The sequence below is a fragment of the Pleurodeles waltl genome, chromosome 3_1, assembly GCF_031143425.1.
Source record: "Pleurodeles waltl isolate 20211129_DDA chromosome 3_1, aPleWal1.hap1.20221129, whole genome shotgun sequence".
NCBI lineage: Eukaryota > Metazoa > Chordata > Amphibia > Caudata > Salamandridae > Pleurodeles > Pleurodeles waltl.
In genome coordinates, this window is record NC_090440.1 from 410,203,615 (window position 1) to 410,227,480 (window position 23,866).

Below are 23,866 nucleotides of genomic sequence, written 5' to 3' on the forward strand. Positions count from 1 at the left end.
ATGAAATCATCTAAAACGAAATGGACAACTTTAGAGTTGAAGGGACAGAGCCAAAACGCCTTTTGGGACCTGTGAAGTGCAGCTCCTCCTTGGGTTGTTTCATTTATTTTATTCTGCATTCAACACACCCTTGTTTTCTTCATTTAAGGAAACCCCTGTCTGAGAGATGAGTAGCCATAAATGTAACAAATGTAGTGATACGTAATTGTTGTACCATTGTCAAGTTACTGTGTTGGAAAGAGGCTGCCCTTATATTCTCACTGACTGACCATTGAGTTGCTGTAGGTTTGAAAACTTTAGGAACACAGTTGATCCCACAATACTTCTTTATGGGGTTGTTTGATTCAACATTCAAAAAAGAATAGGTGATTTTGTAAAATTTACTCCGAATTTAGCACCTGTGCAGTTACGTTGAACATCGGGGTTTTGACTGGAGTTTCTCTTTTGAATTGGGATAGAAGTAGCGCAAAGGGCAAAAAGTGGTTTGCTTTTTCAATGTGATCAGATAAATCTTGCCCCTTGTCCCTAAGGTGAATAGTAAACCATTTCTTTGTTCTACTGAATTATTTCTGGGTATGATGATCCTTTTCTTCTAAGGGGGACCTTTTAAGTAGTGCATGAAACAGAAATCAATATTTTTCATTCCAAAATTCTCCAGACCAGTACAAGTCCTCAAAATGTGTTGTTCAATGCTGAGAATGGATTTCTTTTCATTTGTGTCAGTTAATTTTGTTTTCTTTTTCTTATTTTTTAAAAGGTTGTGTTCGGAGGGAGGTCTGTTAGGTAATAATGCCTGTACATTCCATATCATAGAATTCTGAGAGCTTTGGTTCTAAGTGTAGTTAGAGCTGGGTTGGGGATGGGGAGCTGTGGCTGAGGTGGTCACAGGAATAAACCTACCTTACTTCCTCAGCTTGCAGTCAGGGTGTCTTCATTTTCATTGATTCTCGCTGAAATTATTATAAATTACAGTTTCTCCACACAAGTGTGGAATCCCAGAACACAAAATATATACTTTTTTACTGCTTTTCCATTTTAACCAGATAAACAGAAAACATTTCCCAAAGAAGGTAATAGTAAACAAATCTGCCTTTTATGCATGTTTTCAGTTTATTTGGTTTTACGGGAAAACAACTTGAAATCTGTCTTGCAGGATCTAAACTGTAAACTTTGTACTTGTATAGCGCACTACTCACCCGTTAGGGTCTCAAGGCGCTGTACGCATACCGCTGTAGAACCCCTCCTGGCTTTTCCCTGTGAGGTGCCCACTCCTGGGCAACCTCCAAGGTGAAGCCAGGCATCCCAGCGCTGTTGGGGCCATTGGGGAGATTAAGCAAGCTATTGCCCAGAGTTACAGAGTGGGACCCATGAATTAGATTAGGCACAGATGCGAGAATTATCAGGTCTGAGGAAATTGAGCCCAAGACCCGCCGAGGCAGGAATTGAACCCTGGTCCCAGGCCAGATTTCTGCATCAGGGTCTGCCGCTCTAACCATTGAGCCACACTTCTCCACTAACACAAACCTGGAGATATTGTACCTTTCTTGATTTTATAGAGAAAGCCCATAGTGAAGAGCTAGGATTACAATTACAAGTAAGTACTTTTGACATCCTTACCTGCTTTTCTGCTACCTTTCAAACAATGTAAAATGTTTGATCCTGCCTATGTAGAAAGGATCTGTGTAATTTTACTGTGACTCAGCGAGAAAGAAAAATCTAACTTTATCAATTGTGATAATTTGCACGTTTTCGAAAGGAAAAGGTAAATAGACATCTGATAGGAAATCATTTCTATAGTGCGGTTGTTTACACTGAAGTAGTGCGCTGTTCATTTGGAAACAAGTAGTGCAAGTTGTGACCTAATCAGGGCATTAGTGTCATGATTGTATAATTTTTAGAGAATGCAGAAGCTAAAAATGCACAGAAATTAGCTGATTTCCCCCATCTAGCTGTCATTCCAAAGTAGGATTTAAAACTACATTTAGGTTTTCGATGACGGTGCATGGACATTGTTCTGCATGTGCATACATTATTTACCACTGGCGTTCTAGAAACACCATTACTTTTGTATTCCGATTGAATAACTAGGCAACTCTGTTTGAGAATTGCCTCTACAGGCTTGGCAAAGCTGTATAGTTTGGGCTTACCTTAGTGGGTTGCAGAAACTCACATGCAGCATGGCGCAGTACAACACATGATAAACACAATATCAACTCAGTAATATATATTTGAAGAAGAATTTGATGTTTATCTACAGGTAAGTAACATTAGCAGTATAAGAAATTAATACAAGAAGAAAATGTGAATTGCTAACACTTTCTTGGGCTGAGATACAACTTCAAGCTTTTTTAATAGCATTATATGATATGTGGTACAGTTTCTACAATACTGACACCAGGAGAACCTCAGGACTACTGTGGTGTACTTTAGTGTTAATGAATTAACTTTTGGTCAGTGGAGCAGATGAATCAGATGCAATGACCATAGATACTAACCTTGCAATATGCCTGGCCTTTTGCTACAATGGTTTCTGATGTGGGTTCTAGTTTTTCAGGCAAGCACCCAAGTGTTCAGAAGGACATAGATGTAAAATCAATCCATGCCGGCTATGGTGTCCCTCTGGAATACCAAGCTTGAGGGACCTTTTTCTCGAAAATGGCTAGTGGCAGTCAAAATATGAAGAAACCACTGGGCTCCAATGCTTCACCCACTTCCACTGAGAGTCATAATTTACAGTCCAGGATTATTGGCAAGTAGACTGTGGTTATCAATTTAGAACCATGGAAGAGGTGGGGATAGGCTTGGATTTTCTGGCTAAGGTGAAATGGCTTTATTCGAATCCTACTGCCCAAATAGATTGTAGAGGCAACATGTCCTGAGTATTTGATATTCACAGATGGATGCGGCAGGGATGGCTGTTGTCGCCTCTCCTGTTTCCCATTACCCTGGAGTCACTGGAAGTGGCCATAGAACAAGGTCCCCTTACTGATCTCCACCACTGATTCTTCTAGTGGTTCTTCGCTTACCAAATAAATTGGGGGATGTGTGATCAGTTTCCAATTGTCCAATTCTGTCATGTCAGTACTGACTACGACTTCACTTAGAAAGCTTCCAAATGGAAGTACTTAGACATCTTGGTTAAAAGAGGACCTGACAACATGGTATCAGACAGCCTGCTACCTCTTATTGTTAAAACTGCCATCAAATTCTTGCCATGGTCCAAACTACACATATCTTTGTGGGGCTAGATATGATTTTGAAAATGGTGATGGCTCGAGTTTCAAGTGTGTCTTTGGCATGTCACCTGTTAGTATACCCAAAGCGACACTTTGTGCATTCAACAAACACATCAAACTCTTCATTTGGATAGCAGGATACCACGACTCCAACCAGCACAACTCCATGCAGATACCAGCTTGGGGGGGAGGGGGTGTATCTGTAATACCTTGCATATCACCTATCAAAACTTGTACATTTTTTAGTGGCCAACATAGAGCGACCCACCTGGGTCTCCATTGAGCAGGTCGTGCTAGGGGCCTCACCATGTTTGGGCATACTGTATGCCAGGGCACCCCAACATACTGCTGAGTGCCAGCAGACTGTGAGAGCCATGTGACCTGTTTGGATGGATGCGCACAGGATTGTGGGTACTAATGGCTAGCTGCATCAGGATGCGCCATTATGGTGGAACCTTGCCATTCAAATTGAACAACAGGCCATATGCTGGCCTCAGTGAGAGAGGGCCAAGATAACGAAAAATTGGAGACCTTTATAAAGCTGCCAACTCCATTAAATCATTTTGAGTCACTCTGCAATGATAGTGGACTCCTGCACTCTCAGCATCAGTGTTATATTCAATTATGACATTGTTTGATGGGAGCCATGTAAAATCTGGACCCTTAGACACTGGAGAGCACCTGTCATTGCTACACACGAAAAATGGACAAAACAACGTTTCAGTTTGGCCACGTACAAAAAGTGTATCTAAACAGGAAGGACCGCCTGCCAGTGTTTGAGTTGGTCTGGAACCCATTCCTATACCTTTCAGAGCCATAGGCTTTGGGTTAGTGACTGCAATCCACCACTGCCAGATGATGACGGTTACTGCAGTTTGATAGGGCTGCACAGTAAAGTAACAATGATAAAGGTGGGATGAACACTTCCAGTGATGTTACCCTCCCCCGCCCCCACCAAGCCCCCATACCTGTAGATCCCTGAAAGGGAAGTAACCCAATTGATACTCAATATAACTGGCCCTGTTGATTGGACTGATAAAGTGCTCAACCCTGTGCACCACATGAGGTGTTGCAGGAGGAATTATAGAATTAAGCCAGCATAGCCTGTTGACATCGATCTGAGCAAGGAAGTAAACCACTGTAGGAAGCTGGCTCTCTATATAGTGGACCAAAAGGGGTTACACTGTGCAAAGAGTCCAAGCAAACCCCAGAGGAATTACAGAGGCAGAAATGACACCCAAAATGCTCTCTTTTGCGGTACTGTGGGTGAGCATTTAGGCATATCAGAGGGTAACGCTAAGCATGTAAGGCACAGACATAGACAGTAAGTGAGACCCACACTCAATAAAGAAATCCAACACCGATTTATAAAAAATAACATTCTTAGATACAAATTTTGATCACTGGAATAAGGTGGGTACGTTTAGACATAGGAATTTTTAGAGTTTTCAGAAGTCAATAGTGTATTTTTCTGTAGCTGCAATATAACTCTGTGGGAGAGAAAACATACACAGCAAACAGGTACTTCACAGCAACTTAAAGGACCAATCATGTGGACTTAAGGGGAGTACAGGGCAGGGCCTATGCCACACCAACTCTGGCGGCCAGGTGCAGTGGTGCAGTTCAGCATCGGGTGCCCCGTGTAAGTCAATGGGGATCGATCCGGTCACACAGACGCTACAAGGGTGGGATGACAGTGCAATCCAGTGAACCTCCCAGGGGTTCAGTTCTTGCAAAGCTTAGGACGTAGGGACACCAGTGGTTCTCTTCTCTGTCAGGGGTGGCTGGGTGGAGAGACATCTTGCACCGTTGGGTTTCTGTCACTGGGGGTGGTCACGGTAGAGGGGGTCCTACAGAAACAGACTGCAGACATGGGCTGGGGAACCAGTCTGGCCGAACCAACAAGTGGGCTCCCATCCCGTGAGACATAGGGACACCAGTGGTCCTTTTTCTTCTCGTTCCAGGGCATCTAAGTGTAGTGAACTGTCGGGTCTTCATCACCAGGGGCACTCGTGGTTATGGAGGGCCCAGAGACAGAGGCTGAAAGTGCCGTCGGGAAGTCCAAAGTGGGCGAGCTCAAGGTGGGCTTCGTCTCTGGAGGGCCTGGGAACCACATTGGCACTGTTGGCCCACTTCAGCTTGGGCTAGGCGGCTCTGGCGCAGTGGTGATGTCCGGTGTCGTGTTTTGGCGGTCCCAGGTCCTCAGTTTTTCTGTGGTTGCCTGGAGATGCAGGTAAGCAGCTTCTCTGCTCCAAGGGAGTTTTTCCTGGCAATATGCAAAGCCATGGCAGCTCTCCCGGTTTCTTGGAGGCTGCAGCAGCAGGACAGGTCAGTTGCTCCTCAAGAATTAGCACCAAGTTAGTCGTTCTTCTCGGTTATGCAGACTTCTTTATCCACTCCTTCATTTGTGTCCAGTGAAGATCTGTTTTCCTGGTATCAGCGTGTCCCCTAAATACTCAATTTAGGGGGTGTTAAGGGGAGCGAGGGGTAGTAGTGAATGAGCTATTTATCCCTGGATTCACTACCCCCCCAGATAAATATGCCCCATGGTTCTGTTTTTTGCAGCAGGTATATTAACCCTCTATGCTACTTTATGTTGAGTCAAAGCTGCCGCTAGGCAAAACTCCCATCTCTCTCCCTAGCAGAGACATTATTCTCAAGAGGTATCTTGAGATTTTAATTGTTTCCTGAAGGATGGACGCACAAGGAACTTTTCAGCAGGTGCTTTTAAACCGCAAGTTTCGGAAATTATTGCTAAACACAGCCTCCCCCCCCCCTGAGGTCAGCGCCTGGTGCGGCCACACCGCTCGTACCGCCCAAAGGCCAGCCCTGAGTCTAATGATGCTTATTTGGAAAAGAACATGTAAAACGTGTAGCGTGGCCAGGGTCTGCATTAGTGGCCAGAGAACTGTTTGTGTGAGGTTCTCAAATGTGGGGAGGTTTGTTATACTGCGTGACAGCCCGTACTGTGATCTGCTCATGCACACAAGTCTTGCAAATACAGCTGCAAGTGACAGTGTTCCAGGGAAATATAGTCAGATTTGCAAGACGACTTCAGAGATCACTGTTCATTGTCTTAGTGGTACTAAGTTGGGTGGGTGCACCCAGAAGTCAGCAGTGTTTTTATAAGTTTCCATTGGAATTTGTTTGGTGCTGCACCAATTGATTCACAAACCACCCTCTTTGTCATTTATATAGCCACTGGCTGTCACCAGTGTGGCCCTGTAGCAATGTTTCCTAGTTCAATACTTGAATGTCCGATATGCACATGTGGATGAAAGATGAATGGATGGAGTGTGCCCTACATGGGTAGGGTTAGGTGTTCCCCATGAGATGCACTCTAGCTGCACTGCTTGAAAAAGTGGAGTTGCACACAGTGCTGCGCCACTTTTCTTGTGCCCCTTAGTGCCCCTCTAACACCAACATGTGTGCATCATATTTAAAATACGGTGCACCATGGCGGTAGTTAAGGGACTAGCATCCAAATTTTTTACGCTAGTCCGGCGCTTTGCAGGATTAGCATAAAAAATGTTGAAGCTAATCCTACAAAGCACCCAGAGGTCCATGTAACCAATGGAAGCCTCCTTTTAATGCCTGCTCTGAGCTGGCGTTAAAAGTGCCCGAAAAAAATGACACAAAGAAGTCTGTCGGATTTCTTTGCACCATTCTTTTGCCCCCCTAACGGGGGGATGCCCCCTTTGCATACATTATGCCTGGTGCAGGCATAATTTAACACAAAGGGTTACAAAGTAGTGCAATGCATGCGTTGCGCCACTTTGTGAATATGGAGCAGCGTTTTTGGCCTTCTAATGCCACATTAGCGTAAAAAAAATGACACTAATGTGGCGTTAGAATGGCACTAGGGGCTCTTTAATATGCCCCTATGGGGCATATTTGAAAAAAGTGGCGCTGCACACAGTGCTGCAGCACTTTTCTTGCACCCCTTAGCGCCCCCCCTAACAGCACCTTGTGTGCTCTCTATTTAAAATACAGCACACCATGGCAGTAGTTAGGGGACTAGCGTCCGAATTTTTGACGCTATTCAGGAGCTTTGCAGGATTAGCGTAAACATTTTTTATGCTAATCCTGCAAAGCATGCAGAGTCCCATTGTAACCAACGGAAGCCTCCTTTTAACGCCTGCTATGAGCAGGAGTTAAAAGTGCTGGAAAAAAATAATGCAAAGAAATCTTTCAGATAGTGATGCCCCAGTCTCTGTCTGTAACTTCTCTTCCTGCATCCGTCACTCATTTAGCCCTAGTCTGTCAACAGTTGATCAGGCTGTCTCATAACAGAACACTCCTATAACATCATGCTGCATTACACCTCATGTACATTCTGAAGCCTGCCATAAATGCATGGTGGCTGATCTCCCCACACCAAGGAATGCCATCTAATTTAACACCTTACTTCACCACACTTCATGCACTGCTTACAACACACCATGCAACATCCAATGAAACTCCATCTCACCATACCACAACACTACAATGTACATTGAGCACATCAGTTGCATCATACTGTACCACACCATGAAGACTCCCCAACACAACTTCATAATTATCCGCCCTTTCAACACCAGTTCAGATAAAGCACCTCAAACCATGTGCATTACACCAAACTCTTCCACTCATGGCAGCCTGCAACAGACACTACTACATTATCTTTTAAATTTAAATAATCATTTAGATAGTCATGTCACACCCTATATCACCTTTGTCACACCCCATTTGCAACCATCAGTACAATCTGCTCGCACACACACACTACCACTTGCCCCTTGCTTTGCCATTCGTACAGACATTCTTTCCTCATTCCTCTTCTCAGCTGGGTTTCTCATTACATACACCACACCCTTCCCCTCCACATCTCTTAGTTCCACTTCTCTGTGCCCGTTCCTGTTTCCATTTCGCTCCTCTTCTGTCCTGTGCCTTCTCCATTGCCCTACGTTTGTTTGGTTTCACTTTCCTTCTCCCTCTATGCCTCCTTCTCCTCTCCCACTCCCTTCTTCCCCTCTTCATACTTTAGGGGCTTAACCCTTCAGTGAATCTGAGCCACTCTTGTATAGTTAATCCATCTCTCTTTGGCATATGAAATAACTGACCCCACAAGCACTTGATCTCTTCCCAGGCACCTCTCCACATTCTTAGTGTATCCACCCCTCTTGTATCTTCCAGGTTCACCAGCCTGAGTGCCTTATACACACCATGCAAACTGTACTTGTGGGTTTCCCACAGTAGACTGGAGTCCATTCTTCCAGATGCCAGTGTTCTCTTTTGAATATGTGTGCATAAATAACATGAAAATGTTGCCAGAGATTTTACTTTTGTGTATTCACAGTGAGTGTTTAAAGGAGCTCTAGTGTAGCTGGTTAATAGCAGCTCCTGTCTGGAAATATGGACATAAGAAAGTACCAAACTACACGTGATCATTACAATAGCTGGAAGTGCCTCTTGTGTAACTTGTATGCCCGTGGTCTTACCCTCTTGTATGTGATGCACTCACTATCTAGTAGCTTATATCTTTTCAATTAAGTATTTTGTTATTGTTGTGGATGGTCTATCCACTCTTCACTCACCATAATCTCATGAACTTCTTTGGTCCTATTTTCAGGCTCCCAACAACAGCAGAAGTAAACACCATTGATAATAACAGTCGTCCTACAAACTCCTAAATATATTCATTGTTTCTTTTTTTAGGTTCAGGCTCGGAAATATTTTAAAAAGCTACCTCTCCAGGCTAATTTTTATCCCATGCCAGCTATGGCGTATATCCAGGATGAGCAGTCAAGACTAACACTCCTTACAGCTCAGGCCCTGGGAGTGACAAGTCTGAGTAGTGGTAAGAAAGTAGTGGTTTTGGAATGCTGTTTTTAGTTTTGTGTGTGAAGCACTACTATAATGTGTACTGTCTTTCTATCTTGTCTAGCATATACCCAAACTAATGCTGTAGTATTAACTTTCTTCATGGAATACAAACACAACACACTTAGTGTTACCAAAACTGTCTGCATTAAATTAATTCTTAACTTTTCTTAGGTCAGCTTGAAGTGATACTTGATCGTCGGCTAATGCAGGATGATAATCGTGGTCTTGGTCAAGGGCTAAAGGACAATAAACGAGCCTGCAGCAGGTTCCGCATCCTTCTGGAAAAACGGAGTACAGTGACAAATGTAAGTAAGCATATTAGAAATGTAAGTAACATAGTAAGGGATGTAAATGCAAAGCAAATGGCACTAGTAAAGCAGTCTCCACTCAAGTAATGTGACTTTTCCTAGAAAAAAGAAGAGATAAAGTGGTCTAGAGCAAGCCACTTTGTTAATATTTGGTTACTGTGAAAAAGCTTTCATTTGTTACACACTTCACTGACTCTTGTTTGGTGCATTGCTGTTAGGAAGGCAAGTTTGAATTCGGAAGTGCCAGAATAAGTTTACGTATTTCAGAAAGCAATTTCATCTTGTCTTACATACATTACGTGAATTTTGTTGGTGTTGGATAATACTTGTTAAAAGAAACCCTACGTGGTTATGTAGTCTAGATAAAGGGCACGGCCCCTCTGTAATTTCCTAACTTATATTGGTTGTGTCGTAGTGAACACTGTGAAGTTCAGTGTGCATCGTATCATTGGCCAAGGTAGAACTAGACAATGTATGCATAAGTTTGGTAAAGAGCTACCAGATTTTGGCAAATAAATTTACCAGTGTACCTGCACTACTAACTTTTACAAATAATAGACTACAACAGGTAGAAAACACTATGACAAAAATAAGGAAATACATTAGAAAGGAAGACTAGGGTGCTTTTACAGTGCCATGTGATTTACAGAGCCAATGTAACAAATCCTGAAATTATTGCAGACGTGCTTCCAAAAAGCAAACAGGCAGGCACAGTGCTTGTAGGGCTGTACAAATGCTACTTCACACAAAATGAACATACAAGAAAGTATACAATTAGGGTCCTGAGTAGGAATGACCAAGTTTGACCTCCAGTAGCGCAGTTAAAAAAAATCATCCATACCATAGGCCAGGTGAGTTTCTATAAAACTTCTCATTTTTCAGATGATTTAGTAATTGATAATTATGAGCTGGAAAGGTCTTCTAGAGTTTTTGCCACTCACCTCTCTGAAAGGTCTTTAGTAAAACAACTGTCTGCTGGCGGTATCTCTGGCTCCCTATTACGACTTTTCCACTGGGCCAGCGGAAAAGTCACATCGGCATTGCTGCTGGCTCGTAATAGAGCCGTCGGCAATGCTGATGTGCTACGGGTGCACTAGCACCCGTCGCGCATTTCACCTCCTGAAATTCGGGCAGTGAAATGCGTGACGGGGCTACGCCTGGGGGCCCTGCACTAACCATGCCAAGTGCATGGGCAGTGCAGGGGCCCCCAGGGGCACCCCAAGTCCCCCTTACCACCAGCCTTTCCATGGTGGTGTTTACCGCCGTGGCCATGCTGCCGGTCGGGGACTCATAATCCCCAGGGCAACGGTGCTTGCACCGCTGCCCTGGGGATTATGAAGGTATAGTGGAGGGGCCGGCAGTATGCCCGTGGCTATTGCGCCACGGTCATATTAGCTGGCGGAACACTGCCAGCCTGTTGGCAGCGTTACCGCCAGCTTACCGCCGGCCGCCAGGGTCATAATGAGGCCCTATGTCTCCCCAAGTACCTGTCAAGTTATAGAATCTATAAGGGAATCCACTACGCAACTTAAACTTACACGTCCTTTGTTGAGGGCAGTCAGCCTTATGAACGATAACACTAACATACCTTTCTGTGTTTGGTTATCACAGCATAATTCTGCTGGTAGAATTTGCTTCACAAATGGTCAATTCTACTTCACGAACGCAGTGAAGTAATGTATACTGGATGTCTGAATGTGCTCAGTTTGAAGTCCGTTGGTATATTTTCATGAAGAAGCTTGGCATAATTTGGTCCAGCAATGTTTGCACGAGGTCGTCTAAGTGAAATGTCCGGCTAGTGGGATTTGGATGTATTAGTGCACTTTATAAATATTCTTAGCTTCCTTTAAAAAATGTTATCTCACATTTTTCATATCCACCTCATAATGGCTTTTAATTTTACAGTATGAATCCATATAATAATCTCTGCCCGATATACCTTCATAAAAAAATTGTTGTCCAGAGATTTTCATTTTTGATTTGTGTTTTTGGATCACTAGAGAAGTAATTTAGCTTGGGTAGACATTGCTGATCTGGGACGACATTTTTAAAAATGGTCGATGTGTTGCATTGATGATGTAATATTTCAGGAACCATGAGAACTATATACTTCATTTTGGTGTCAAAACAAAGGTTTTGTGGGTCAAGTAGTCTTATAGAGACAGAAAACTACTCCTCAGAGCAACCCTTCTGCCAGTTTCCAAAATGGCGGCTATAATAGAGGAAGAAGAAACATATGTAGAAATGAAACAAATAATAATGGTTTTTAATGGTTTTCCATATACATAAAACGATGTTTATGATCTGAATATGAAAAAAATAATGTTTATCTCTCCTGTTTTAGACATATTTTCATAGTTCACATTATTTGTTTCGGCAGACGCTTGTGGTACATTTGCAGAATGTTGAAGATTTGAGAAGGGCATATCGACAGGGACATCTTTTTGTAGCAGAGGTTTTACAAGTACATGTATGTGTAAGTTCTGTAGGTAGAGGCTTTAGAAATTTCGTAGGTTTTAGCACCCCATCAATATCTTCGCAACCAAATTCACACAAATCTTTCTCTACATATGCATGATCCAAAACATTTACACATCTTCGGATCAAGTAGAACACTCTTTTAATGTGTCCACGCACAGAATATGAATTCGGTGGAAGGTCACTTAGCGGGACTGATCTCTTGAACTCACTGTACCGAAGATCGACAAATGTTTGACAATCGGAACACATTTTCCACGCATGCTAAAGGTATTTTTCTACATCTTAAAAGTCGCATTCTTCTTCTGTCTCAGCAAATCTTTTTAGAAATTTCACAGATTCAGCAGTCAAAGTTCCAAGCTTTGTTCCTATTTTGCTCATAGTGTCATCACCTGTAAGAATATGTACCTTGATAAGAACCCTGGGCATCTCTGAGTCAAGTTTCTTGTACAGAATATGAAGCGGGACTAAGTGTCTATTCTTGTCTGGTCCATAATGTATCCATAACTCTGACATTCTTTGACTTATAAATATTGCAACAAATCTAAGTAGCACAATAATATCATCTCTGTCATTTGAGTACAGTGACTCTATTGGAACCATTTTGAACAGCCCACTCAACATGTGTCACAACACGAAGATTGGCATCCTCCAGTTTGCTGTTAAGTCCTCGAACAATATGGCCATACATTTTAGATATATCTCTGTAGGCACCAACTCCTCATTGACAATCATTCCACTTGCAATAATTGGAAATTCAGTATTCACTGAAGCATCAGCAATGTTTTGGCAAGTTAACATCTCCAAGTTCATCTTGTTTGATGCTGATAACCAGAATTTATCAAGTTTCACAGATATAGTTGTTGAATCTTTGATGCAGGCAAGGTCAATTTTTCCACTTATAGAAATTCGTCTGATTCTCTCACATTCTTTGACAGATAGTTCAAAATAACTGTCAGAGACAATGTGCAGTTCCTGTAAGGTGCACGCTGACTTTGATATCTGTAGAACAGTCTGAACGACTGCTCCAAAGTTTTGAATGGATGAAATCTTGGCCATTCGCAATTGTGACATATAGTCCACAACAACAGCAGTTTTCAATGAGGACACCTTTTCAAATTGAAGTTCTTCAGGTGAAAGTTTTTTTTTAACTCTTGTACGATTTTGTGCTTCACTGGTTTGGTTACAGGATTCTCCATCAAATAATGCATTTGTTGGAAGAAGATCATGCAACAGAATGTCCTTGATACATTTACCCCTTTCTTTTGCTACATCCATCTCTATGTGCTTGCAAAGGTTGTTTTCTGTGACCTGTTTTGTAGTGGCAGGTTGGACAAAACTCTTACTATGGCAATTAAAGCATGGAAGTTTAGCTTTAGTGATTATGCCAGACAGCTTTTTCACATTCAATACAAATCTCGCCTGCCTCAGTTCTGCGTATAGCTTCGATCTATGTTCCAGGACATCTAGTTGACAAGCCTTTATATTGTTATCCACATATTGTTTAGACACAAAGTTGTGTAGTCAAATGGGCTCGGTCATAATGGGCTCATTCATTTTAAAGGGGTTTCCTTGCTGCTGCGTGAGAAGGCTGTAAACATGTTTATTAAATCATTCCCCACTCCTTCCCACAAGTTTGCGATGAGGAACAGTTTCACAATGGTCCATTAATTTTGAATTTGTCACAGGGGTGTGGAATTTATTAAAATATCTACTTGTCCAGGGGACAGGTTGCTTCTCAAATCTACTTGTCCTGTGAAAAGATCTACTTGTCCCTTTGGTGCCATGTAGTGTGGCAACAAATTATGGCAGCAACCTCATTATGTAAGAGCTCTGATAATAGCCTCTCTGATTATGCCAGGGCTACTACCATAGAAGGGCTTGAATACTTGCAGTTTCAATCCCTACTGTAGCAATTTCCTTATTTTGCCACCTTTCTGCAGATCTGCATACTGGGGCTGGAGGAAGCAGTAAGCAATAGTTCCAGGGCTGGAATGCCTTTGAGTCTGCAAACCTACTAACCTGCATGTTTTAAAGATTTTCACCAGCCTCTCTCTAATATTTTCCCATAATAAGAAAGGTTGGACATTTACTCCTGACAATGGCAGAATTAGAACTTCTTCCAGGGTTGGGAAGAAAGTGGCTGGAGGGAAAATGAACTTGCAAATGCTCAATAGATTTTCACATGAGCAAATCTACACATCGTATTTACCCAAGCTAAAATACAGTTCACAAATATTTTATAGGGGTACGACATATACCATGGGTGCACTTTTGTGACTTTCTTTAAGAATTTAGGGCCACATGTAGGTAGGTTCAGATTTGCAACCCGCAAATTGCGAGTCAGAGCGACTCGCAATTTGCGAGTCGCAAATCCGAATGTAGGATGTGTCCCTGGCACCATCTGTGATTCGCAAGGGCTTGGCAAATGCCCACCTCATGAATAATCATGAGGTGGGTCGCAATTTGCGACCCCCTTGCGAATGGCGGCCCTCACAGGGATGGTGGCCTGCTGGAGACAGCAGACCACCATGTCTGTGACTGCTTTTCAATAAAGCAGTTTTTTTTTTTTTTGTAATGCAGCCTGTTTTCCTTAAAGGAAAACAAGATGCATTACAAGAACGAAAAATGAAACGTTTTCATTTCATTTTTTCAGAGCAGGCAGTGGTCCGCAGGACCACTGCCTACTCTGAAAAAATGTTTACAGTGACATTCATAATGGGGAAGGGGTCCCATGGGGACCCCTTCCCTTTTGCGAAAGTGTTAGCACCCATTTGAAATGGGTGCAAACTGCGATTGGTTTGCGCCCGCGTTCACGGTCACAAAACAATCCTACATTGCACTGCGAATCGCAATTAGGAAGGGAACACCCCTTCCTAATTGCGAGTCGCAAACCCGTTTTGCGATTCGGTAACCAGGTTACTGAATCGCAAAACTGGGTTTGTGCATCACAATGTGCTTTTTGCACATCGCAAACAGCGAAATTCTCTGTTTGCGACATGCAAAAAGCTACCTACATGTGGGTCTTGGTCCCTAATTAAGTCTGGTGTTAACAAAGACATTTTGTTTTTATTAAACTTCTATTTCTCTCTCTTTCGGCTGGCTTTACTGTGAGTGATCGCATTCTGCTCTTCCGCAAGGAGCATATTGGCACACAAAGTAGTTTTGTTCAGTGTCAGGAACTACAGTGGCAATCAGTGACGTAACGAAACTGGAGGGTGCCCATTTCCAAAGAACATGGAGGAGCCCCCTCTCCAGACTCACTCAGGGCAGGTGCTGTGCTGAAGGGGCCCACTGGAGGGCGGCTGCGGGGCCTTTGTTATGCCACTGGTGGCAACGTGTGCTTTTAGAGTTCAAAAACATTTTATTTTTTTTTGGCCAGTGTTTGTTACAATGTTGAGGGCCTGGTAGCTCCCACAACATTTAGTGTTACAAAAGCCATGTCAAAACAAGACACGCATTGATGAAACTAAAAGACTTATAGAAATATGTCAGATCAGTTGGCTTTGTCAGTGTTTGTTTATTTTCATGCTTCCCATAATCGTGTTGAAAATGGTTACACTGATTTTCCATTAGAAATATTTTTGGGAAATACTAACATGCGTCAACACATTTTACTAAATGACACTTCATTTGCATCTAATCAGAGAGCATTCTGGGAACATTATACTTAGCCTCATAGCCTAAACTTTTCAAACATGTGTATACACGTTTTTTTTTTTTGCACTGGAACCAACGTCAGTAGTGAAGTGTGGCCTTGAAACGTTTATTTACAGCACTCACCCTAATAATGAAGGCTTTCAAATAATGAACCATAAATACAAGTTCGAACAGCATTATCTTTTGGAAACACATTACCTCAACTGCAGAGAGTTCCACACCCTATAAACAGGCAGCCAAAGGGTTTGTGCTGCAGAGGGTTGGGCCTACTTGTCCCAAGGACAAAGTAAACATAAAAACTTGTTGCCCTTGACCCCAAACAAGATGTCCCGGGCGTCGGGCAATAGGAATTCCACATCCCTGTGTCATCTCTCAGAAAACATTGCAACTAGAAAGGACTTCATGGTAAACTAGCTGCCAATTCCCTTGGAGCTTTTCTGTGACCTCTGGATCGTCTGTTCCAGTTTCATATCTGGAGCCACAGCATTGAACCTTCCCTCTCTGTCTTTCACCACAAAATGTATTTGATTGAGTTTTCTGTAGAGGTATGTTTTTTCTACCTCTAACGTCTTCACTCTTCCCAAATACCAGGACCCATATCTCAGGTATTCAAATTTGCAAAACACCGTAATCAGTGATTCCACAGTCTTCATGTGCATCTCCCAGTCACCTTCCCAATCAGCATGTACCAAATGTTTCACTAGAGCTTTCATGTGTAAAACATTTCCCCAGTACTTGCAAAGTTCTGATTTTTCTTTGCGTTCTCTGACAAACTCTAAAACTTGGTTTTCTGATTTTGAACTGAGTGTATTGAACATTGCCTGGCTTTTGAACGAAGTGCCCCCTGTGTCTTGTTCACTTTTGAGATAAGATATGCAAAACCTAATTCATCATTCTTGTTCCAGAAAGCATTCCAACGCAAAGTTTCAATAGCCTCTATGATGAGCATACCTTGTAATGAACGAATATAATGAGTTCTGCTCAGTACTGACTAGACAGTTTTGCTTCCAAAGAAGTCAGCCTCAATAAGTGCATCGTTTATGCCACACCCACTGAGATAACTTCCTTTGTCATGTGGAAAACGCCCATAATTGGATAAAGATCACCCAGTTCTTCTGGATTGCTCATGAAAATGTCAGCTACAGTACGGAAAACACCTTCATCGCAGAAAATTGGCAAGAGAGGCTGGTCTTCAAGCTGAGCACGCACATTTTGGACATTTTTTAGAGCTGTATATGCTGTTACGTAGTTAGTGACTGGAGATGGTATTACTGGTAAAAGTCCAACCTTCTTCAGTGGGATGGTATTCTGGGAGATCAGAATATGAATTCCAGCCCACAGAACTGGCTTTTCTTCATCCTTCAGTCCACACCGAATAAGCAATATGATAAATTCAGTTTAATTAGCTTTGTGGACTGCAGCATCAGGTAGAAGAAGATCCATGTTTTCAGCCACTTTGAAATTTTCTTGTAGACTGGCTGTCACGGTGCCCTTTTCTCGGGATCTGCACATTGCCGAACAAAAGGTCCAACTCCCAGCGTCACCAACTCAGAAAGCTATTATAGCACAGAGTTATGATGAAGCCAGGCGGGGGGAAGGGAATTAGGGTAGGGAACTGCAGGGAGAGAGATCTGAAAAGAAAAGGTTAGAACAAATATGCATATACTCATTCATAACAGTATAACTCACCGATAGATTTTTGAATAAACGCGTCTCCGTAATATCCGATTGAGACCCTATAGAATTGGGCGTAGCCCCTTCTTTGAATCATGGAACAAGAACGACCTGAGACCTCTGAACCTTGAGAAGGCAAGAGCCTTGGACTATGGACATCCTCTGAATATCAATCATACAACTACTATGTATTCATAAACATAAAACGTTTGGTCTCAGCCTAGAAATTCGCAAAGACTTAAATATGTATATCACATATCATCAAAGACTTAAATATGAATCTCACATATCCTCAAAGACTTAAATATGTACATATCCTCAAAGACTTAAATATGTATCTCACATATTATGCTTCCAAAAACAATGAAACTATGATTTGCTTATCTCTGAAACGTTTTCACATTTGCCACCTAGGCCTGAAAGTTTTACTCATATGAACTGAAGCGCATTGATTATTGGACCAAGGGCACTTTACTCATGTGAACCGAAGTGCTTTGATTGCTGAGCCGAGGGCGCTTTTCTCATGTGAACTGAAGCGCTTTCATTTCCGTGCCAAGGGCGCTTTACTTCCTGTGAACTGAAGCGCTTTGAATACTGTGCCACGGGCGTTTTACTCATGTGAACTGAAGCGCTTTGATTGCTGAGCCAAGGGCGATTTACTCATGTGAACTGAAGCGCTTTGATTTCCGTGCCAAGGGCGCTTTACTTCCTGTGAACTGAAGCACTTTAAATGCTGTGCCAAGGGCGCTTTACTCATGTGAACTGAAGCGATTTGATTTCCGTGCCAAGGGTGCTTTACTCATGTGAACTGAAGCGCTTTGAATGTCGTGCCCGGGGCGCTTTACCAGTGTGGCCTGAAACGCTTTGCTCGTTATGCTAAGGGGTGCTTTACCTTTGGAAGTAACACCTCCTTTCTAGATTGGGCTCATCAAGACCTTACCGCTACGGGTACGACCTACTCGTATCTGAATTCACAGTGGAAACAAGGATACTTCGAGTTGCTGCCAATCTGCTATGCAGGAATTCTGCTCTTCTTCAGAGGAAACCCCCACGAGATCTGACTGAATCAAAGTCTTCAAAATAGTGAGCAACGTGCTTGGGTGTGGCTGGGCATTATAGGCCTGCCACACCCCAAGATGGCTGCTGCCTCTAAAAACATGGGAATTGTAGTCCCTTCATAGGATAGCACTGATAAGTGCATCTTGTCCACCAATGTCCTGAACCTGCAGCTACATGAGCTTTACCACAGGGCAGACGACGCTGATGGCCACTTTTGGAACAAACGGGGATGACAAGTGGTGCGCATAAAGTGCCGCAAATCTGCGCAGCATAGTTTCAGGCGGGACCTGGACCGCGCACAGCCTTATTCCTGACACTGGGACGTGTTGATGGGTTGTAGTGATTTTGTACACATTGGCAAAGCAGTTAGGTTATATAGGTTTGCAGCTTTATTTGTTTATGCCTACAGCTGACACAGCTTGTTTTCCAGCAGCTACTTTATTGGTACAGTCTTGAAAAAGCACTATGGCAGTATCATGTGTGGTGGATGTTCCAGACAAAAAAGAGCTATCTTCAAAATCATAATTATCAAGAGCAGCAACTGTAAATTATTTCCTGGTAAAGTGATTTGGAAGTGATGTGCTGTCGGATTCACAATATTTTAATGCATGAGCTGCTAACAAGTTCCTGCTTTGTACTATGTCATTATAACTTGTTGATACACCAGTCCTATTAATTAAAGTGATTAGCTCTCCACTGTTGCACTTGTCATAGATTGTGTTGGCAGTCATCATGTGTAGCGGAGTTTTCCTTTTGTTGTGATGTAATTCATAAATCATGATTTGGAAAAGACAGTACATTTCCACAGCATAAGCCTGTCGGTTCATGGGATTGTCTTCCACTTCTTTGCTTATATCTTCAGAGCCATGATCAGTGTTGTTGGCTTCTGTTCCAAACTCAAGAACTTTTGTTTGGAACAGTTTTGCTTTGCTGACATTAAACAATGATGTAAAAAATGACAACATCAGGCATTCTTGTTGACTCCCATGATTTGCAGAGCTCTGGGGCATCACAAAATTTGTCATTAAGTACAAAATGTAATTCTTTCAGGACGTTTCTTAAAATGGTTCCTACTGATTGATTTTACTGCATCCTGTGATCTTATTTTGTCAGCAAGAACTTCAGGAGTCAAATCAGTACACCATAGGGAGCTAATTCTTTTTGTTAGACTGACAAAACCAAATTCTGTCATTGTACATTCTCACCCGAAAAATCTTTATTCCATCATTATGGCTCTATACTGTTTGATCAGTGTTGACCATTATTTCTCCGATCTCATGGAGTGTGAACCCCTTCGCTAGCACTCAAGAAAGGCTTTAAAACTTAAATTGCTTTTTCGAAGAGTGGAAACTTAACCGAAGGTTGGCAGTTACGTTTCTGCTGGGAGCTCATTGTACATTCATATTTCCGAACGTATGCATGCATGCAGTTTGGGTGGGCATACAAATCCACTGCAAATACATTCACCTCACTGTTAAGATCAGCTACTTTGCTCAAAACTTCATCTTGGAAGAAACTAGCTGCAGATCAAAACATGTTTGCCCTTTGATACTCACATACTCTTTACTTTGTTCTGTCATAAATCCTGTTGATCCTTGTTCTGGCTAAACAACAGATAATACATTGAAGATCCTCTGTTTTCTGATCAGTTGTTGTAGGTGCACGAGGGGTAGCCATCGATCTTCTAAGTGGATGGGTATTGGGTTTGAAATACCAAGGTTAAAAAGGGTCAATTTCTCCCATCCTCGTAAATGCCCAGTTCTCAACTGATATGTGGGTTATCAATAGGTGTATGGACCAGTTTGCCCCAAGTCAGAACTAGAACTCCAAGAAGGTAGATAACCCACTCATATAAGGTATCAATAGCGTAGAAGTGCCTCAGTTTGAAATAAATAATGATGCATCGAGTCCTTTCATTCAATTTGAGTGTATTTATTGGTGGGAGTTTGATTTGAGAGTCTGTGAAAGTCCTATTTTGTATAGAGATCTTGAAGATATAGAACAAAACAGCCGACACGTGTTTCGCCCCCTTCTGGTAGATTCACCTGGGGCTTTTTCAAGGCTGCACATGGTAAGTAGTGATTAAGTCAAACAGTGAAACAGTAAAGAGTAAGGAAAAGTGCAAACTTAGAGAGCCAACATTAAGTGTCCCATTACTTCAGTGATAGAAGAGAAGAAGAGAAAAGCAAGAAGGAACAGCAATAGTCCTGTATTCCTCAACCTTTACAACAAAGTAACGGGGGAGGAGCCAAGATGGCGACCAAGTCGGACACCTGAACAAGGAGCTCCGACTCGGGCCTGGCTAATTGATCCTGGTGGGCACCCCCGGACAGGGCGTTTCAATTCGGACAGGGCGCATCTGACCCTGGAGCGGCCCTGAGAGCGGCAAGCCGACGAGCCAGCCCTGGATCGACGGGGGAGGCGCCTCGGGTCGAACACAAGACTTCGGAGCGGGCGTAGGAGGCGTCCCGGAGAGCGGCGTTCAACGAGGGAGATCCTTCGTGGGGCCAGGTGAGAGCAGGACGGGAGTAGTGAGAGGAGCCGGGGCCCGAGGCGTTGGAGGCGCGCTAGGTGGAGGGGCCCGGGCATTGGAACAGCCATTTTCAGCCCTTTTCTGCCCGGCGCCGCGCTCCGTCCCGCCCCCCACACCCCCACTAAGCAACGCGGAGCTGGCGCTCCCCTACCTGGCACGGGCCGGACCTGCAGAGAGCTGGACTGGGGATAACAAGCAGGGGAGGGGGGAACCCTCCCCCTCTCCGGGTGGCGACCAGAACCCGAATCGCGCACCTGGCACCGGAGTGAAGCCTGGGCCTCGGAGCGGATCTCCTCTGCCTTTTCCTGCCTGCCGCCGTGCTCCGCCCCCCCCCACCCCCCTCCCTTCTGAGCAAAGTGCGGAGCCAGCACTTACTACAGTGGCGCGGGCCGGCCCCAGGGAGAATCGGGCCGGGGACTGCGAGCTGAGGGGGGGGGGGGCCCTCCTCCCGTCTGACTGCGACCGGAAGGAACACAGGGAGCGCTCACCCGATAGCAGGGTGAAGCGCGTTAAGCTGGTGGCGGACGAGTCTCCTTCCCCCGCCCGCCCCACCCCCCTCCGCGAAGGGGGGGGAGAGACAGCACCTGGAACCAGTGGGGTGCAGCCCGGTGGGAACGGCCCGGGGGGAGGCCTCTTTCCTCCTCCCCCTCCCATTCTGGAGCGCATTTGGGGACCTGCCCTTGGTGTGGACGGGGACGGCTGCAAGACCACACAGCCAGCGAGGCCCCCTGGATTCCCCCCTCCCGCTGGGGGACCCTGTGAGGGGCACTCAACACGGGGAGAGGAGCTCTCATACTCAACACTCCATGTCTCGCATGCGCTGCGGGACCGGGGCGCCTCCGAGGGTGATGATTGATTTCCCCCCCCCCCCCCCCCCCATTATTGCTCCAGAAGACATAGCGCAATCTCACACAGTTCTTCGAGCCTGCCCCGCGAAGTAAGCAAAGGAGCCTCAATAAGGCACCACACTTTGGAAGAAGCACAGACACACTCGAAAAGCTCACTGTCACTGAAACTCATTACCAAGCGGACTCCCCCCCCCCCCCCCTCCCCACGATCGTGGGAGGCACCTGAAAGGGGAAGAAATGGCTGGGAAATCTAAATCAGCAAAGCACCAGGAGCGAACTGCGCCCGGCTTGGCGCACACTGATCAACAGCAAAATACAACTCTGCAATCACTCGAAAACACACTCCAAACGCACTCTTCGCAATTCGAAAAAATACTACAGGCAATCATGGACACTAAATCTTCATTAGAATTTAAAATAGACGCAGTAACGCAAGACTTAAATCTACTCAGAGTGGATCATCGAAAATTGACAGAAAGGGTGAAAACAACGGAGGCTACCCTAGGAGCGACATGCCCATCGGTATCGGACAACCAGAAACCGATTCAGCGCTTGGACTCGGAGGTGAAGATCCTGTGGAGACGAGCCGAAGAGGCAGAAAGCAGATCCAGGCGCAACAATATTCGCCTAGTGGGGATCCTGGAACTCCCCCCGGAACAAAACCTGGAACTAACAACAGAGCAATGGTTAATCAAGGAGGTGCTAAATGGCTCCCCCTCTAAGTTCTTCTCGGTAGAACGAGCGAATAGAATCCCGGGAAGAATACCACTCCCGGGCCAGCCTCCTAGATCACTAATAGTGAGACTCCTGAACTACAGGGACCGTGACCTGATATTACAGCGCTTCCGCAACAAAGGCCCATTTCAATACGAGGGCGCAGTGGTCCACGCATACCCGGACTTCACTCAAGAAGTACAGAATAAGCGGAACTCTTTCGTGAAAATCAAACAACGACTCCGGGAACATAATATCAAGTATGCTCTCCTTTTCCCAGCTAAAGTGAGGGTGAGCTTAGAGGAACGCACGCATATGTTCGCCTCTCCAGAAGATGCCTGGACTTGGATGCACGCCAAAGGCATAGCGCAGTCAAACGAGGGTGCACCTGAAGAGGAGGAGTGGTCAACCTCCACATCAAGGAAACGCAGCACGAGACGCCCTAGGGGCCAGCCCACAGCAGAAGAAAGAGCGAAAATATTTAAAAGAAACCCCAATACTCATGCAGAACCCCTTTGAGACACTCAGGACGGCCCCTCTATCTGGATCAGATTAGGAATCGACCAGCTCAATCTTAACAATCACGGAAGCGCTCAGGGGCCCAGAGGTCACTCCAAGAACTGCGGACGAACTGTGAACTGGGTATTGCTATAAAAGCGAGACTGTCAGACACCGGACAGGGCATCAGGAGACAGGAACCGTATCACAAGTCGTATTGGCTCCAAAGAGTATCTTTCGAACTGTTAACCCTTGATCACTGTGATTATTGTGTAATATGTAGCAACAGGGGGGACGGGGGACAAATAAATGAGAGGACCCACCAGGGGTCCCCACGTCAACACACATGCACACTCACAGACTAGGTCTGAGAAAGGATGTGTGCTCCATATAGGTGACACATCTGACCCGAATAAAGGCCCCCCCACGAGTATCCAAATGGATACTGACCCCACCAAGCAGCAATGAGTGGGACTCTTTCTTTTACTTTTTCTTTTTCTTTAATATATGTGGTAGTAGTCGGATTGAAGGAATAGTAAACAGGGGGGGTGGGATAGTGGGAGTTAAGGGGATTAGAAGAGGTCAACACTGCCAACAGGGTACACTAACGCGCATGCCAGCTCTAAATATAGGCCTAATAAAATGTGCAGACAACCGGAAGGAAATTGGATCCCGGAGGGGGCACATGAGTATGATACTACACAAGGAAGCATGGCTCAGCACACCAACGCACATGCACAACAGTATGAGATAGTCACGTGGAATGTGAGGGGAACGTCCACACCGAGTAGGAGAGCGCAAGTGTATACACGTCTCAAACGCCTAAAGGCCCACATAGCTATCCTACAAGAAACACATTTAATGGAAGCTGAGTTACAAGAGATTCAGACGAAATGGGGCGGACAGGTCACAGGCAGAACATACTCAGCGTTCGCCAGGGAGGTGTTGATATAGGTAGCAAAAGGCGTACCATTTGCCCGAACCTCACACAAA

General features: G+C 44.4%; 1 protein-coding gene across 3 annotated transcripts in view; it reads left to right on the top strand.

The window, feature by feature from the left end:
• MAN2A2 (mannosidase alpha class 2A member 2) overlaps positions 1 to 23,866 on the top strand; it is a 492,369-nt gene that overhangs the window by 404,248 nt on the left and 64,255 nt on the right. For all 3 annotated transcript variants that reach the window (XM_069222645.1, XM_069222646.1, XM_069222644.1), the window contains exons 20-21: positions 8,934 to 9,075; positions 9,273 to 9,406. In XM_069222645.1, coding sequence (XP_069078746.1) covers positions 8,934 to 9,075; positions 9,273 to 9,406 — 276 coding nt within the window. The remainder of the gene's footprint in view (positions 1 to 8,933; positions 9,076 to 9,272; positions 9,407 to 23,866) is intronic.